The sequence below is a fragment of the Clytia hemisphaerica genome, unplaced genomic scaffold (assembly GCF_902728285.1).
Source record: "Clytia hemisphaerica strain Z4C2 unplaced genomic scaffold, Clytia hemisphaerica genome assembly, whole genome shotgun sequence".
In the NCBI taxonomy this organism is placed as follows: domain Eukaryota; kingdom Metazoa; phylum Cnidaria; class Hydrozoa; order Leptothecata; family Clytiidae; genus Clytia; species Clytia hemisphaerica.
Window position 1 is genome coordinate 267,986 of NW_027103497.1, and position 16,144 is coordinate 284,129.

Genomic DNA, 16,144 nt, shown 5'->3' on the forward strand with positions numbered 1-16,144 from the left:
GACATTTTTCAAATATTATGCATTATGCATTATGCAATATGCATTATATTTTATGCATTATGTTCCAGTCGTTTCCTATATAGACCTTTTTGCCTTTCCATCCGCCATATTGAATTGTATGCAAAAATTATGGTGGCCGAAATGGTGGTGAAATTCCCTTAGAAAGCATGCAAAACATATGCAAAAAGAAAGTTACATGCATAATTGGCATTATATATCAAAAATAAATTTGACGTCAGAACAGATCAGTCGTGCTCTTCGTTTTTTTTATAAATGGAGAATTTTTAATAAAATACAAAAACATGAAAAAAACGACCAAATTTCAACAAAAAACGGTATCGCCTAGCAGAATTTCAACAAGAGATGAAATCGAAAATGTTGCAAATGGATGTACAGAACAAAATTGCATAAAAGATGACGACAAAATGAGATTAGAATGTCATAAATGTCAACGAACACTGCATTATGCATGCACAGGACTACCATCTTACCAAATACAAATGTTCCTGAATAAAGGCTATCGAAAATACCAATGCATAAATTGCTGTTCCATCGATCAAGAGCTACACCGAAAAATCTTGGACCAATCAGAGAAAATCAAAAGCTGCACACATAGCCGTAAAGAAATTGAAGCGTGCGAAAATATTATCAAGGTGAAAAACGAGAATGAAAGGAAGTTGAATGTTGCGGTTAAAGAATTACAAGCTAGATGTCAGGGATACGTTAAAGAAAGGAACCATGTTGCCGATACAATTCAAGCTCAATTTTTAGCGCTGGAAACTAAACTTACCACTAAAATCGAAGATACAATGAATGCGAAACCTACAGATAACAAAAACGAAAACAAATTCAAAGAAAAGTTTTGCCGAAAATCACGAAAACCAATGACGAGTTAAATATATCCAGCATGAAACAAATACTTCGCAGCGAAAAGGTCGAAGAACAAATGGAAGAACAGAGAAAGCAATCAAGGGAAGCTAACATCATCATCCATGGAGTGGAAGAGAATGGCAATAGAGATGAAAATGATTTCGTAAACGAACTCCTAAACGACGTTAAAATAAACACAGAGCCAACTTACGTCTCCCGTATTGGTAAAGAATCAAATCGTACACGACCAATCAAAGTTGTATTTAATGGCGGGCATGTAAAATACAAATTTATGAGAAACTTAAGGGAATTGAAGCAGTACGACAAGTACGCCAACATGAGCATCACAGACGATTTAACAATAATGGAAAGAGACCAAGTAAAAGAATGGAGAAGTAAAGCAAACGAGAGAAATCGAGCAATGCCGCAGAGCGATTACAAATGGAGAGTGCGAGGAAGTCCTCAAGGAGGATTATATTTAAAAAAGATATTTTGTAAAACAAGATCGGTTTAGTAACCTTTGTAATAAACCAAACCAATGTATGAGCGATTTATAGAGGCCCATGTGCATGCACGGTGGCCTGGAAATCTGTAAAACATTATTATTATATTTAAAGTGTAATCTTGTAGAAGAAAGATATTAAAATTTGCTTCTTTTGAAAACAAACTAGAAATAATCAAATTCGCTCATCTCTTGGAACAAGCACTTCAAAAAACCATAACATTAGACACAAACTCAAGCTGAAAAATCACCCGGGAAGGTACAAAAATAATCCTTATTCGGCCGACAGTAAATTATTCTCCTGGGAATAGAACCGCCCAGTCAGGGCCTCTTTGGTCTTTTATAACATTAGCTCGGATAGAATAAAAACATACCTGATCAACACAACCAAACCTTCTGTCTTGCGTTTACTCTTTCCTTCCCAACAACTTTCGTTTTTGCTTATGTAGGTTTTAAGATCCACAAGTAATGAACCTCTTATAGCTTTATTTGAATAAATCTGTTTAAAAACCTTCTGTCAGGTTTCATTCTGTGCGTTTTTTATCCACGTGGTGAACCGGTTTCCCCGATTTCCCGATAATTAAAAATTGGAACTTTCCCGTGGGCGCGATTGAGCGTACCACCATCGCGAAATATTTTTCGTGAAAATTTATCGTATTTTAATGCTAATATAATCTAGATAGGAAACAAATATTAAATTTGACTCTTTTTTTGCTTGTATTTCTAAATTTTACGATAAAAAGAACTATTTACAAATTATTTTCTTTAACGGGCGTTGAATCGATATTGACATATGTAATGATGTCATAATCAATGCCGTGCATATTTTGTCAGCGCCGTGCATATTATGTTAACATCCTTTTCATTGGATAAATACCACTAAAATATACAAGCAAAGTAAACATAAATTTATCGCCCGCATGGCTTAACTAAGCGTATATACCTCTCTTATTCATTATCTAAGAATTGGAGCGGGCAAAGATTACCGTGCGGGCTGATAGCGGGCAAAGGTTATTTGAAGATATTTTCAGTTATAATCCAAGGTAGAACAAACTAAACATAGAAAGGGGGTATTTTTTACTGCTCTATACGATGATCGGTATTTTTTTAAATACTATGTTTAGATTTTTCTACCTAGCCCCGTTGCTATGTACGCGCCCTGTTGCTAAGACCTTTGCTTGAAATCGAAAGTGAAACCAAAATAATTTAGCGCAAACTGCCGTTTGCGTAATATTGATAAAGTGAAATGAGGTCCTGACTGGAACCGCCAAATGATCAAATCAAAACATTGTTCTGAACCCGCTGAGTGTGACGTCATGATTACTGCTTTCAGTAGGGTGGTCAGAGGAAATTTCAAACTTACTTGCAGAATACCAAACCAAGTTTAATGGAAAGCCATAACCATCAGAAGAAAAATGAGGGGTCATTTACCTTCCAATTCTTTAAAGTTCCAAAGATATTACATTTTGAAGTTCAATTTTTCAAGCATTTTCGTGCACGCATCGCCAGCCATTTTGTACCTTCATTACAGCACCAAAAGCGAAAGTGTTTTATGAAAAATTCCGCGCGAGAGGTTTGGTGCGAGTTTTATTTTCCGTAGATGTAGCTGAAACGGGGGTAATTACACCATAATCTTTCCCTTAGCGCTTGCCACCGGAAACAGCTTGATTCTTACTTTTTTCACATTTGGAAAGAAAAAACATTGTTCTTTCTAAAAAATTCATGTTCGATAAAAAAATTTGATTTTTTCAATGAAAAAAAACGCATTTTAAGTACATAATTTGACTTCCTGAAAAATATACATTGCTCCAACCAACGAACGTGGTACATCTCAAAAGCTAAACTATTGCAGGGAACGATGCAAAAAATTCCAGGTCGATAGCTGTTTCGGGCGGCTAGCGCTTTGGATTTTAGAACCCCCGGATAAAATATTTTGCCGTGCCGCGAACAAGAAGTTTGAAAAAACTCATGCAGGGGGGGGGGCTAAGAAATATTTTGGCCTTTAAAGAGCCTGGGGGCTAAAATTACCAAAACATTTGGGGGGACCTAGATTGTTGGGGGGAGCCTAGATGATCTGACTGAGACTCTGGGGGCTGTTCAGCTAAATTCAAAAGATATCTTATCTTACTATTAAATCAAATATAAAAAGCAAAAGACTTGTAAACATAAATATTAAAACAAGTAAAATTTAGTTTTCATTTATCAGTACTCGCATATATTTTTTATTGACTTCTCTCTACGGGGGCGGGAGAACAATGTTTTTGTTTTTGTTTATCTTGGGACCTGAAGTATTAGGGGACCTAGCACAATGCAATTTTTTGGGGGGAGCTAAATTGTTGGGGGGACCTTACTTTGTTGGGGGGAGCTAGAAACCTGGCTGAAGCTATGCATGAAGACATGATGTGCTGATTTTTTCTGCAAAAGAAAGCTGAATAAATTCTCTACACTTTGGAAAAAATACTTATGTTAAAAGAGGTTTCCTTCCTTGAGATATGTAAGCTTGAATATTTTTTTTCGAAAATCTATGTTTTGTTACTGCCGCACGCGTAAGGCCCGACCTCCCTACTTTCAGTTTGCATGTTTGGAAAGTTTGATGTACCGTGAGTGGTCCTAAATCCGACAGCCCTGCCTAAATCCGATGGGGTCTTTCAAAGATACAAACTAAAATAAAAACAAACCTTTTGCTGTGGTGATGCATCTTCATTGCAAAGTGTCAAAACTGAGAAATTTGATACACTGAACCAATTGAACCAAAACAATAATTGCTTCTTACTGTATACAAAATATAACTTTTTATTACAAAATTGTTAACGTTTTAAATACGAGCAATGGATTCAGAATTATAGAGGTAATTATTTTTACAACTCGCACTTTTTTGATCACATCAAATTGACATCTTGACATTTTAGTCATCTTGTTAGATGTTTTGTTTGGAGCAAGAGTTCTTGCAATATAGTTTATTGTTCAACTTGGAGAGGGAATGTTTGTAAACATAGAATTTTTTTTCATAGCAGTTATTTGGGGGGTCGGATTTAGGCAGGGCTGACGGATTTAGGACCACTCACAGTACCTTAAAGAAGGTACAAAAATAATCCTTATTTGGCTGATGGTAAATTATTCTCCTGGGAATAGAACCGCCAAATGATCAAATCAAAACATTGATCTGAACCCGCTGAGTGTGACGTCATAATTACTGCTTTCAGTTTGCGTGTTTTGAAAGTTTGATGTGTGTACTCTGTCTTGGTGGAATTTTTTAATGGCATGAAAACGAGTCTTCAAGACGCAATGTCTTCAAAAACATATTTCTAAAAGGCTTTTGTTGTTCTGTAAATATTTCTTTTTGGATTAAGAAATTCTATCTTTTATTGTTCTAATGATTATAATATTTCTTTATAAGATGCTTTGTTTTCTTTTTAATCTTTGTGTAAACTTGCATATGTTTTGCATATTTTCCAACTAAATACAACTATTGTAAATCCTCGAATAAGCACCCGGGCGCTTATTTAATTTTTCAGGCTCTAAGGGGGGCGCTTATTCGAGCAGGGTGCTTATTTTTTTATTGCAGAAATTTATATATCAGCAAATTCGGAATCTGCTTTAAAAACTTAATGTTTCAAAGGGTTTATTTTTCAAAAAAGGATGAATAAAAGAAAATTGGAAAAGTCCAACTGACAATTTCTATCATTTTATTCTTAATCGCTTTCTTTCTTTTTAAGACACAAGTATCTACTCAATATCTTATTCAATCAATAAAATTATTTGAATAAGCGACCCCCCGTGAGATTGGGTAACTAGCATCAGTGGAGGCTAACAAGCATAACCCTCAAATGAATGATCTGGCTGGTCATTAAAATACAAAGTTGAATGAAAACAAAAAGGGTAGAGTAGAGCTGCAAGTGGAGCTGCGTAGTTGTATTTTAATGACCAGACAGGTCATTCATTTGAGAGCTATGCATGTTAGCCTCCACTGATGCAAGTTACCCGATCTCACCAAGTAACGTCAAATTGACGCGAAGGGGTCTGTGACGCTAATACGTTTCACCAGAAATATTGATATTGAGACGTTTAATCCGTGACAAATGTTACTTTCCATATTTCTTTTCCTTATTTTATATACCGCAAGTTGGTCTAATATCGACACCCCTCGTCTAATTCTGACATTCTTTAGAGACAGAAATGATATGAAAGCTTGAATCACTGATTGAAAAAGGATTATTCCTCTCTGACCAATAAGCAAAGAAAAATAGTTTCAACCTTTCTATCAATTTCAGCTGATAAAAAGGGTGTCGGAATTAGACCAAGTTACGGTACCTAAGTATTTGTTCGCTTCGCTATTTTATAGAACAATTTTAACCAAAACAAACAGCCTAATGTTTATGTCTCGTGTTCCTTTTGTTTAGCCAGTCCGCGCGGCCCTTAAATTTTGCCGACAGTCTGTCTTTTTTTGTGAAATGCTGCTATTATGTTGATTACCGTAGAATCGTCTAATATCGACATGTGTCTTGTTATCTCGACATAGCTGTAGGCTGGTCTTCGAAATAATAAATCAAACATAAACAAATACATACCAAAGTTTCCAATCAATCACTAAATTCTACTCTCCCTATCACGTCATAGATTGCTGATAGAAGTGTTATTGCTTATGTTTGAAAAGAAAACTTTAACGATGTAGTCATAACTAATAAACTAATTAGCATGCTTTCAACGAAGATACCCAAATCAAAACAACATTTTGCACGTCAGGGCTCGAAATAACGATATTTAGGTGGTCGGACACACTGTCCGATCAAAAATTGATTTGGGTCGGACATGTCCTAAGGCTTTTAAAGTAATATGGGTCAGACATGTCCGATTGATTTTTATGTGGGGTATACTTCAAGTCTAATACAAGCTTCTGATAGAATTTTACATTGATCACGAAGAAGCTAAACAAATGTCAATTAATGGTCAGAAGCCCATGATTTTTACTTGAAGCATGCTTTCATTTGTTGAGAAAAAGCATCACACAAAATGAATATCTAACACTAATGATCGCAACTTTGAGAGTTTTTGTGTGTAAATAAAGAAGTTATTAAAAGAACTAATTTTATGTAAATTACAATTTCTTTTGGAAATTTCACAACGCATCTGACAAATTTTTTGAAAGTACCAAAAGTAATTGGATCGGACATGATGTCCGGCTAGAATCGATTTGGGTCGGACAGTTCAGCAATTGGGTCGGACAATGTCCGATGTCCGACCGTTATTTCGAGCCCTGCACGCAAGGAATTTTTTAGTGAACCTTTTTACCTAAGCCGAAAATTATAAAAAGAACCCGGTTTCCTTTTGAATTTAATGTGACCGGCATACTGGCCATCACGGCGTGCGGCCTCTTAGTGCCTTGAGCGTGTGTTTGTGATAAATAAGTAAGGGGAAGCCAGGCCGGCTGAGCGCGCAAATTATTTTTATCACTGACTTGAATGAAGCGTGATAAAGTTGTAAAATTTTAATGATGGGCATGAGAAAGTTTGCATGCGTTTCATGTTTCATATGTTGTGTAAGATTGCTTATAATTTGGCTGCTTTTTTAATTGAATGAATTGCAATGTTTACTGAATATTCTAGTTTGATGGATGAACTTGTTTGATAAGAATGATACCAAGAATTTTTTTTGTTTTGTTTTAATTTGTTTTGATTATTTTACAGATTCGGTGTCGACTTTAAAGGAGAGGTGTCAATGACACCTTAGACGATTCTACGGTATGACTACAGAGATAATTAATTCTGGCAACTTTCAGATGGATAGATGTTTTGGCAAACATGACAGTCTTTTGAATAACTAATTACTCCACAGTAGTTACCTAGAGACAAGATAATTTTTATCATGTTTTTATTGGCTGAGGGAAAGTAATGTATGTGGAGTGATTGGTTATTCAAAAGACTGTTGCGTTTGCCAAAACATCTATCTAGCCTGGATCTGGATTGGATATCATCAAAATCATCAAAATTTTCGAAAAAAAATTCTTACCTTAACATTTAACTCTAAAATTTTAGAGTCTGGTGCAACTAAAAAAGTCTGGTACAGTTTGTTTGATAGGTACTGTATGCGAGTGAACCCTTGTTGACAGAATCTCAAAACTTTACTTTGGAAACCCAGACAGATACACATAATTACTTACCATAAAATTTCTTTCAAACAAACTCGAAAAACTACTTTATAAACTACATTGAAACATCAGTCACATCTATAAAGGATCCTTTTCATCGTGGTTTTGTTTAGAAATTAATCCATAAATTATGCTCAGTGACTATGTGCCAATCGAACAATCACATACACTCGCACTCGCATATGCAGGGACAAATATCCCTGCAGACAAGTTAGTTTGACAAGAGATAAGATTATAAAAAACTAGACAGTGAAATAGTTTACAGTCTGGATATCCAGGATACTCCTAATTGTTAGTGATGTCATGCATAATTATGTTTTAACATCATTATTAAATTTGAGGTTACATGTCCAGTAGCCATTGAGAAACGTCTGAATTCCCGCCATCTTGAAATTATGATCTAGCATGGTTTTTTATTATCCAACCACAGTGTTTTATTTACCCGCAATTCTGTCTGCCAATATTACTCGCACGGCAAATATGAGTTTCTAAAATGGCAGCTCTAGAGAGCGAAGCTGTGTAGTTCATTTGTTTTAAAATTTTTTGTGTGACAAGGTTATAAAAGACTAGACAGCTTGAAATAATTTATTGTCTGGATATCCAGGGTAGGTTTATCATACTTTTTGACTTAAAGCTTTATGGAACTTGTTCTAGTGAAGGTCAAGCAGTTCAAAAGTTTCTAAATGTCACCCATAAAAAGTTCATTTGATAAAAAATGCTGATCTCCTATGCAGATAGCAGAAATTGGTAACTTTCACTTTTAATATGTTGGATTTGGAACATTTTTAATTCAAAACTATCTAACTTTGTCTTTAACTTCTAATATTCTCTTATAGGGGTTTAAGCAGTACCAACCAAACTGAAACTTTAATTAAAATTTCAATGTTTTTGGCTTAGAAAAAAAAACATATGGTGTTCAGATGAGTCCTTCCTGGTTTACTACCAAAATTTTGACACTTATTTTAAAAGTGTTAATATTTAAGTAACTGAAAATAATTCGAAAATTGAATTATAATTCAATTTTCAAATTTTCAATTACTTAAATAAAGAAAAGGTATGATGGTCTTATTTTATTCAATAAGATATGTATAAAATGGGCTCATATTGATTTAAAAGACATTCTTTTTATTATTTTTTAGTTATGCTCTACTTATGAATCAATCAATGCAAATCAAATAATCTTAAGAGGTTTTAAAAATATGAGAAACAATGGCTCTTCGCCCATGGCCAATTTTGTGCAAATTGATTCAAAAGAGAACATATAGTTGTCTTTCAACACCATCTGGGATCTGGTTTGCATTTTTTGGACTTTGTATTATTGTGGTGTCAGCCTTTCACTTTGGGGAAGTGTTTTTACAATGGAGTATGATGCGGTATGCTGGAAACTTTCATATCAGTCGTTATTATGATAACATTGCAGGGAAGTCCTTTGAACCAAGGTTGTGTTTACCGCAACCTATTGATATAGTCTACACATGGGTCAATGGTAGTGATCCTAAATTAATTCAGAATTTAAATAAAATCAAAAATGAGCTTGAAGCTGAGTTGAATAGGACTTCGTTCAATACGTTTCAAGAAAAGAAGAAACGTGGAAAACTGATAAACGACAATGCTTTCAAGTGGAAAGATAAACACAAATGTCCTTTGCCAAATTGTGTTCCCTCAAACCGTATCGCTGTATCAGGGCTCAATAGAGGAGTCACGTTATACCAAGTTAAAGCAATTAATTCATATTTTGGTGACGCCCAGAATCTTGAGTTTTGGGATGAAGACTCTGATGTTGTGTTTATATCTTTCAAAGACTATGATAATATTGGTAAGATTATGAACACAACCTGTTTGTTTAAGAAATTACCGTTGAATATCAGTGAAGTTTTTTACACTAGTACTGTGAAGCTTTGTCATAAGAAGCTGGATGATATTGTTATGGTACATGAGTATGATTCAAATTCTGAATCTGAAATTAAATCAATTGTATCATTAAAAGTTTTTAAGGACTCTGTAAATTATGTGAAAAGTTATCCAAACCAAAAAGTCACTGTCGTTAGTATGTCAACTAAAGATGGCTTCAAACAATTAAGAGCAATTCCTATGAAGGATTTGAAGCTCAATGGAAAATCTTTCAAGTTTTTCCCAGTAACTTATGTTTGGAAACCAGTTGCTTTGAGAATCGATAATTCAAACCAAGATATGTCAAGTAATCGTTTCGCAGATAATGATGAATTGAAATATTCGTTGAGATCTGTAGAGAAATTTGTACCATGGATTCGTAAAATCTTTATAGTGACAAACGGGCAAATACCTAGCTGGCTAGATTTGCATCATCCTAGAATACAACTTGTAACACATGATGATATTTTTGTAAACAAGACTCACTTGCCAACTTTTTCCTCGCCTGCCATTGAAGCACATATTCACCGGATCCCTGGACTATCAAAGAAATTTATATATATGAATGATGACGTGTTCTTTGGAGCACCTGTTTGGCCTGATGATTTTTTCACTCATTCTAAAGGTCATAAAATTTATTTATCATGGGCTGTACCAAATTGTAACGAAGGCTGTCCAGCATCTTGGATCAATGATAAATATTGCGATAAAGCATGTAATGTGACTGCTTGTGATTATGATGGAGGCGATTGCATAGGGAAGAATGCCAAGAAAGGATCTTGGAATCTTCATCAACAAGAAGCGCAAAGGTTCACTAATAGTCGATTATCAGAGTATTGTTTCAAAGGTTGTGCGTTGAATTGGGTTGGTGATCGATATTGTGATGGGAATTGTAACCATGCTGAATGTGCATTTGACGGGGGTGATTGTGGTGTAGCTAACTACCATATGTTGTTCTCACAAACCTTTAAAAAAGACATTTTCAAAGGTGTTAGTTCTGTTATTCATCCACCTGATGGCACGCTAGCAATGTTTGTGAACTTCACCAATATTTTTGATTCCGTTATCGAAGGGACTTTTACAGACGCCCCTGTATTACGTAATGCGATCTTATCGAAGAAATTTAAAGTTATGTCGATGACTTTCTTTAAAAACATGACTGAAAGTGTTATTGATTTCCAGATACTTGGTTATCGTGGAGCCAACCAAACAGATAAGTCTGTTGCAATGTTTAAAATTAACATCACAACACTTGCGCAACAAACTGCTCATCCAGACAAACTGAAAGCCAATGTTACCAAAGAAATCATTCCAACAGCACTCTATCCAAATCATTTGAAAAATCTAAAGCCGGCTCTTTTGAATACGAATCTTGAAGATAACCATTATCCAGAAAGCTTCGTCAACATTACATTACCTGAGGACTTATCATTGCAACGAGCAGAAATTCGGCATGATTTTTCGACTGGTGATATTACAGAGCTTGGCTATAATAAGAGCTTGGCTTTATTATATCAAGAGTATTTGAAACTGCAACCTATCTCTCAGGTGAGGTTATACATACAATGCTCAATAGTTTTTTTGATAGAGTTGACTTAAAATTCAGAATATTTCATAGTTGGCGTTCTATTGTCTTTACCTATCTGAACCACTTAGAATATTTAATCGAGTCTTCTATAAGTTGGTAATACACATAAAATATCACCGAACCCTTTTAAAAACCTTATCACTGTTCGATTTTTAGAATGGTCGTAAACTTCTTTGGATGCAAGAGAACAATGCGAAGCCTTCTTCACAGAATTCGTATAACTGCTTGAGAGATCCAGATTGCATTCTAAGCTTTCTACCCTGGGAGCGCGGGAAAGCTGGAAAAGATTCCCTTTCAAAGATTAAGAAAATGCAGACTTTACAAAATTACCAACAACTGGAGCTAGGGACACGACGTCGACTCTTTGACGCCTATTCATCGTCACTTTTACATGTCAGCCGAATCTACAACAAAGCGTTTGGCTACAAGGCGAGGAAAGTACCAGCTCATATGCCACACATGGTGGATCGAGATATCATTTATGAAATGCAGACTAAGTTCTGGTCTTTTTTCGATGCTACTTCGTCTCACAAATTACGTCATCCTCAAGACATGCAATTTGCATTTTCGTTCAATTACTTCGTCATTGGAGTCAAGAAAAGCAAGAATCTATTCCAACTTTTTGATGAAATTGATACTGATGATTCTGGTATGTATACTGTTTTATAGTTCTTTCCTCGACCACTTTTATCTGTTTTTAATCACTTTATGGTTTTAGTCACCTGCATATACCAGGGTACTGCACGTTCCATCAAAGACAAAATTAGTTTTTAATAAGATCTCATTTTGATTATTCAAAATCTTATAATGCACCTAACAGCTCGTAAAGCATGAGTAAACTGTATGAGAATTCACCGGGAAGGAATGTCGTCGAAATGTCCGTATCTGTAGTAAAATCAATGCAACCACTCTATAAACATTAATTGATATCAATCCTTCCTCGTTAACTGTAACTCAGTCTCCTAAACGCGTTAAGTTTTTATATATTGTGTTTATATGTACAAGCCCCCTGTTTATTTCAATATTTTTCATCTTTCATATTTCTCAGGCATATTGAACGACCGCGAGTTGCGAACATTGACCGCTGTTCTTTATCCTCTCCCAATCTCCATCAAACAAATTCACGCTGTAGAAGAAAACCTCAAAAATTGTTCACGTAGACTCAAAATCTCGTACAATTACATCCTAAACGATACGTCAACTTTACCAACTACATCCCAACCGACTGAGCATTTTGACGATCAAATGCCGTTGGTAACGAAGGATTTATTTATCAATTGTCATGAGGTTTGGAAACTAGTTAACAAAACTGACGATTCTAAATACCAACATGAAATTATGGGTGAGGACGATCTAGCCTTTAAGATGATTCATAATAACGTAACGACTGTTTTACATCAACTAGACTGGGTTCGCAAAAATCGAAAGAAATTTATCTGCATCAATGACGATCTCGATCATGACCGCGCGGACTCGAAAACCATCCGCCGCGTTTTAAGAGATTTTTATGAGTCATTCTTTCCGATTCCTTCTCAGTTTGAGCTAGAAGGGAAATACAAGAATAGATTTTTGTATAAACGAGACTTAGCAGAATGGACTCGACAATCCAAATTGATTTCAGATGAAGTACATTTTGTTGTTGTTCTGCTGGTATTAGTTCTTGCTGTTTATTTATTCCGTAAGAAAGCCTTACACTGTTTCAAAGTTATAATGAGACTTTTTTTCATGGGCAGAAATGCAAGAGACTTGCAAAATAATCTTGATATCTAATTTTATATTATCTTAGGCGACCAATTTGTTATTTTACGTTATTCTACTCAAAAAAGAGGGTCGGTCGGTCAGCGAGATGTAGAATTTCACCTATAAAATATACTAAAAAGACAGCAAAAACTACTAATCTTGATAAAAATGCGAAATAGAAAATAAAATGACATTCGAATTCATGGGTGGAATGAAAAATCGAAAATAAAATTCTCAAAACCTTGGAAAAACTATTAAAATTCTGAAAATTTGGGAGTCTGTAAAGCAATGAAAATAAAATTAATGTACTGCCACCAAAATCAGTTTTATTTTTATTTCGATTTTCGGAATTTTAGGGTCGGTCGGGCCCGTAAAAACAACTAATCAAATTGGTCTCGCCTTATAGTAAAATATCGATAACTAGGAGATTTTCTAATTCTCAGAAATGTTTTATAACAGCTGTTTAGATTTTAGAGAATTATTTTTGGAATTTTATACAAATTTATTTAATAGTGAATTTTTCTCACTTACTTTAGAAAAGTGTTTAATTTTAGATTTTTTTTTTAAATATTACAAATTTTAGGTAGATTTTGAATTCAATCCATCAATTGAAAATCGCTTTATTATTAGCTAGGCGAAAACAATTTCTTACACAACCTAGTTTTCCATTTAGACTTAGGGCTTTAAAAGTGACATAAAAAAACTTCTCTACAAATAACAATTATTCTTCATTCATTCTCTTGATAAATAGATATTTTCTTGATTAAAAAAAATCCAAAATTATTATATTTTAAATCTATGATCATTTTTATTATTACCCAACAACTAAAGGGAATGAATTTTTTTGCTAATTTGTCACTAACTTGATATCATGTAAAACAGATGCAGATTTTTATTTTTTACTATTAGCAAGTATCCGTCCCAAAACTCTTATAAATCAAAATTAGATTCGCTAGTAATTTTCATTTAGACACAACCTCGACCGAAGCCTAGTTGACTAAACCCGTATTCACACGGCTTTTTTCATATATACGGATTTTGAAGTTTGTTTGTAGTACTAGATATTTATTCAGTCATCACATTCAACCATTAGATTAAACCAATTGACTGAATCGATCTAGCTTAGATTTCTATGCTACGTCGATCACAGATTTCTGTAAAGCCCGAAGGGCTAGATGTCGTGCTTTAAGCTCTTCCAAACAAAAAAAAAGTGAGGATCACAAAAAATTTTCGAAAACCTGCGAAGCTTCTTATTGCTCAAACGCTTTTAAAAATTCTATTGTAATGTCACGTGATCTAGGTTGGATTTCCTACCGAACCAGAGCACATTTTTCAGCCAAGGCACGACATCTAGCCCTCGGGCTTTATAAATCTATGACGTCGACCGTTGAAAATTGTACTAAACGAATTATATTATGTATGAAATCTTCTGTACCTTATTTTATTTTCTCAGATAAAATAATAAAATCTTTAGTACAAAATAAAACAATGAGTGCTTCCCAACAACAACAACCTAAAGAAGAAGAAACGAAGAATCCAGAAGAAGAAATCGACGAAGACGAAGAAATTGACGAAGAAGAAGAAGAAGATTTGTTTAATAAACGTATCGAAAATTCTGGATGTTCAAATCAACATTACCAATTACAGGTTTTTAGATTTGTTACACTGATGTTTTTTTTTCACAACCATTTTCCTCGTTGTTTGTCTTTGATCCTTTGACAACACTTCAGAGTAAAAAGATCTAGGGTAAAATTTCAAATGCTTTAAATAGATAAACGAAAACTTTCAAGCAATTTTTAGGTCAATGGAATCAAAAGAAAAAACTTTTAATCGGTGGTAATTATTTCCTTTATTTTGTCACTCAGGATTGTTATGACGAGAAGAAAGATTGGCGTAAATGCAGTAAAGAAATGCTGCAATTCAAAAAATGTATGGATGAACAAATCAAAGCAAAACATGCAGCAAAGAAAAAATGAAGAGGCCAGGTAAGGTCAATCTTTGAAAATTATTAAGGGTATAAAATAGACTTTTCCTCCCTTTCCTTGAGAACTTTAACGCATTACAAAGGTTCAAGCCTCTCTACGTTTACAGTTGTTCCGACAGCTTTCCTAGCACCAGCAAAAAAGAAACTTCTCGGTCACTTAGACCATGTTCAGACGTTACGGTTCCGGTATGGTTTCCTTTACGGATCGATGAAAGTGTTCATATTGGTTTCGGAACGTTTCGGAGAAAGAAATCGGAGCAGTTCCGTTCCGATGAAAATAGTAGAGTGAAACCGTTTCGATCTGTTTTGCTTTGTGACGTCTTCTTTTTTTATTTTTGACGTTTCGAATTTTGAAGTTCACACTTGTTTCGGAACCGTTTCGTTTCGGAACAATACGGAACCGTAACGTCTGAACATGGTCTTACAGTTTGGTAAAAATACAGTGAAAATGAGGAACTGTTTATTCTTTGTGCATATGTTTCGAAACAAAGCAAGCTCCACACAGCATGATTTGGCGTCTCTTTGCTGATGATCCCTTGACAGTTTCTTTAATTTTTCATCAAGTATTCTTCAAAAAAATTAAAAATATATGCGTGGTATAAGTAGGGAGATCTGAGATTGATTTTGTAAATCTTTCCCCTGGCATTGATTGATATTGAACTAAATAAAATAAATAATAAATGACAATTTTCCTGTTTTCGCATTGAGCTGTAGGTGATCTTTTCGGTATTGAATAAGTAGGATTGTAAACACAAAATTGAGGTATTTCCTGTAACAGTTTTTACTCCTATTCTCTATTTTGGCTTTTCTGATTTTTTTGTTTTTTTGTTTTTACTTTGTTTTTATTTTAGGTGAAGTCCAGAGACTTGCTTGAAGGTAGAATGCTAGTATCTCATGCGTGTAATGCGTTGAAAAACTGGAATGGGAGGAAGATACTGATTTGGAAAAGAATAACTTTCAATGCTGCAAACAAATAGATATCTCGACGCAAGGTTTTGATCCTCCCATTTGTTACTGTTTGAGCTTTTAGCTAGCTGCTATATTTATATTGTAGAGAAATTATCGTGTGTGACTTTGTATGTATGAGAAGATATTGGACAATCAATATTATTTATTGAGACTTTTCTCCCTGTAAATGATAGTAAATAATCTTAGAACATTTGTTTCAGTTTCAATCAGTTTAAAAAAAACACACTTTCGGAATGATTTTTCATAATTAGATACAATTAAATTTTAAAAGAGAAATAATTAGCATAATTAATACTTATTATCTATGTTTCTGTAAACGTTTGTTTTGTTTGCTAAACAAGCAAATTACATAACTTGTTTTCATTGTTTAATTAATTTGCATAATTTAGCATAAATTAAGTGTTGGGAACAAACAAAACAAACAAAAGCTTTTGATCTATTGAGCCTATTCCTTTT

The 16,144-nt window shown here is 34.3% G+C and overlaps 2 protein-coding genes across 2 annotated transcripts in view; both read left to right on the forward strand.

Moving 5' to 3' along the window:
* Positions 1-13,433, forward strand: part of LOC136798732 (N-acetylglucosamine-1-phosphotransferase subunits alpha/beta-like) — a 37,991-nt gene extending 24,558 nt beyond the window's left edge. The window contains exons 2-4 of the mRNA XM_067055388.1: positions 8,657-10,955; positions 11,152-11,644; positions 12,044-13,433. Of these exons, the coding sequence (XP_066911489.1) occupies positions 8,727-10,955; positions 11,152-11,644; positions 12,044-12,765 (3,444 nt within the window). The 5' untranslated portion in view covers positions 8,657-8,726 and the 3' untranslated portion in view covers positions 12,766-13,433. The remainder of the gene's footprint in view (positions 1-8,656; positions 10,956-11,151; positions 11,645-12,043) is intronic.
* Positions 13,434-14,188: 755 nt separating this feature from the next.
* On the forward strand, positions 14,189-15,829 carry LOC136798707 (uncharacterized). The gene is made up of 3 exons (XM_067055362.1): positions 14,189-14,382; positions 14,601-14,720; positions 15,571-15,829. The coding sequence occupies exons 1-2, from the start codon at positions 14,224-14,226 to the stop codon at positions 14,709-14,711; spliced, it is 270 nt and encodes an 89-aa protein (XP_066911463.1). The 5' UTR covers positions 14,189-14,223; the 3' UTR covers positions 14,712-14,720; positions 15,571-15,829.
* Positions 15,830-16,144: the final 315 nt, after the last annotated feature.

Excerpts from the sequence above, each read along its gene's own strand:
- LOC136798707 (XM_067055362.1), top strand. The coding sequence starts at position 14,224 with ATGAGTGCTTCCCAACAACAACAACCTAAAGAAGAAGAAACGAAGAAT. Across the intron at positions 14,383-14,600 it reads ATCAACATTACCAATTACAG|GATTGTTATGACGAGAAGAA; the intron begins GTTTTTAGATTT and ends TTTGTCACTCAG.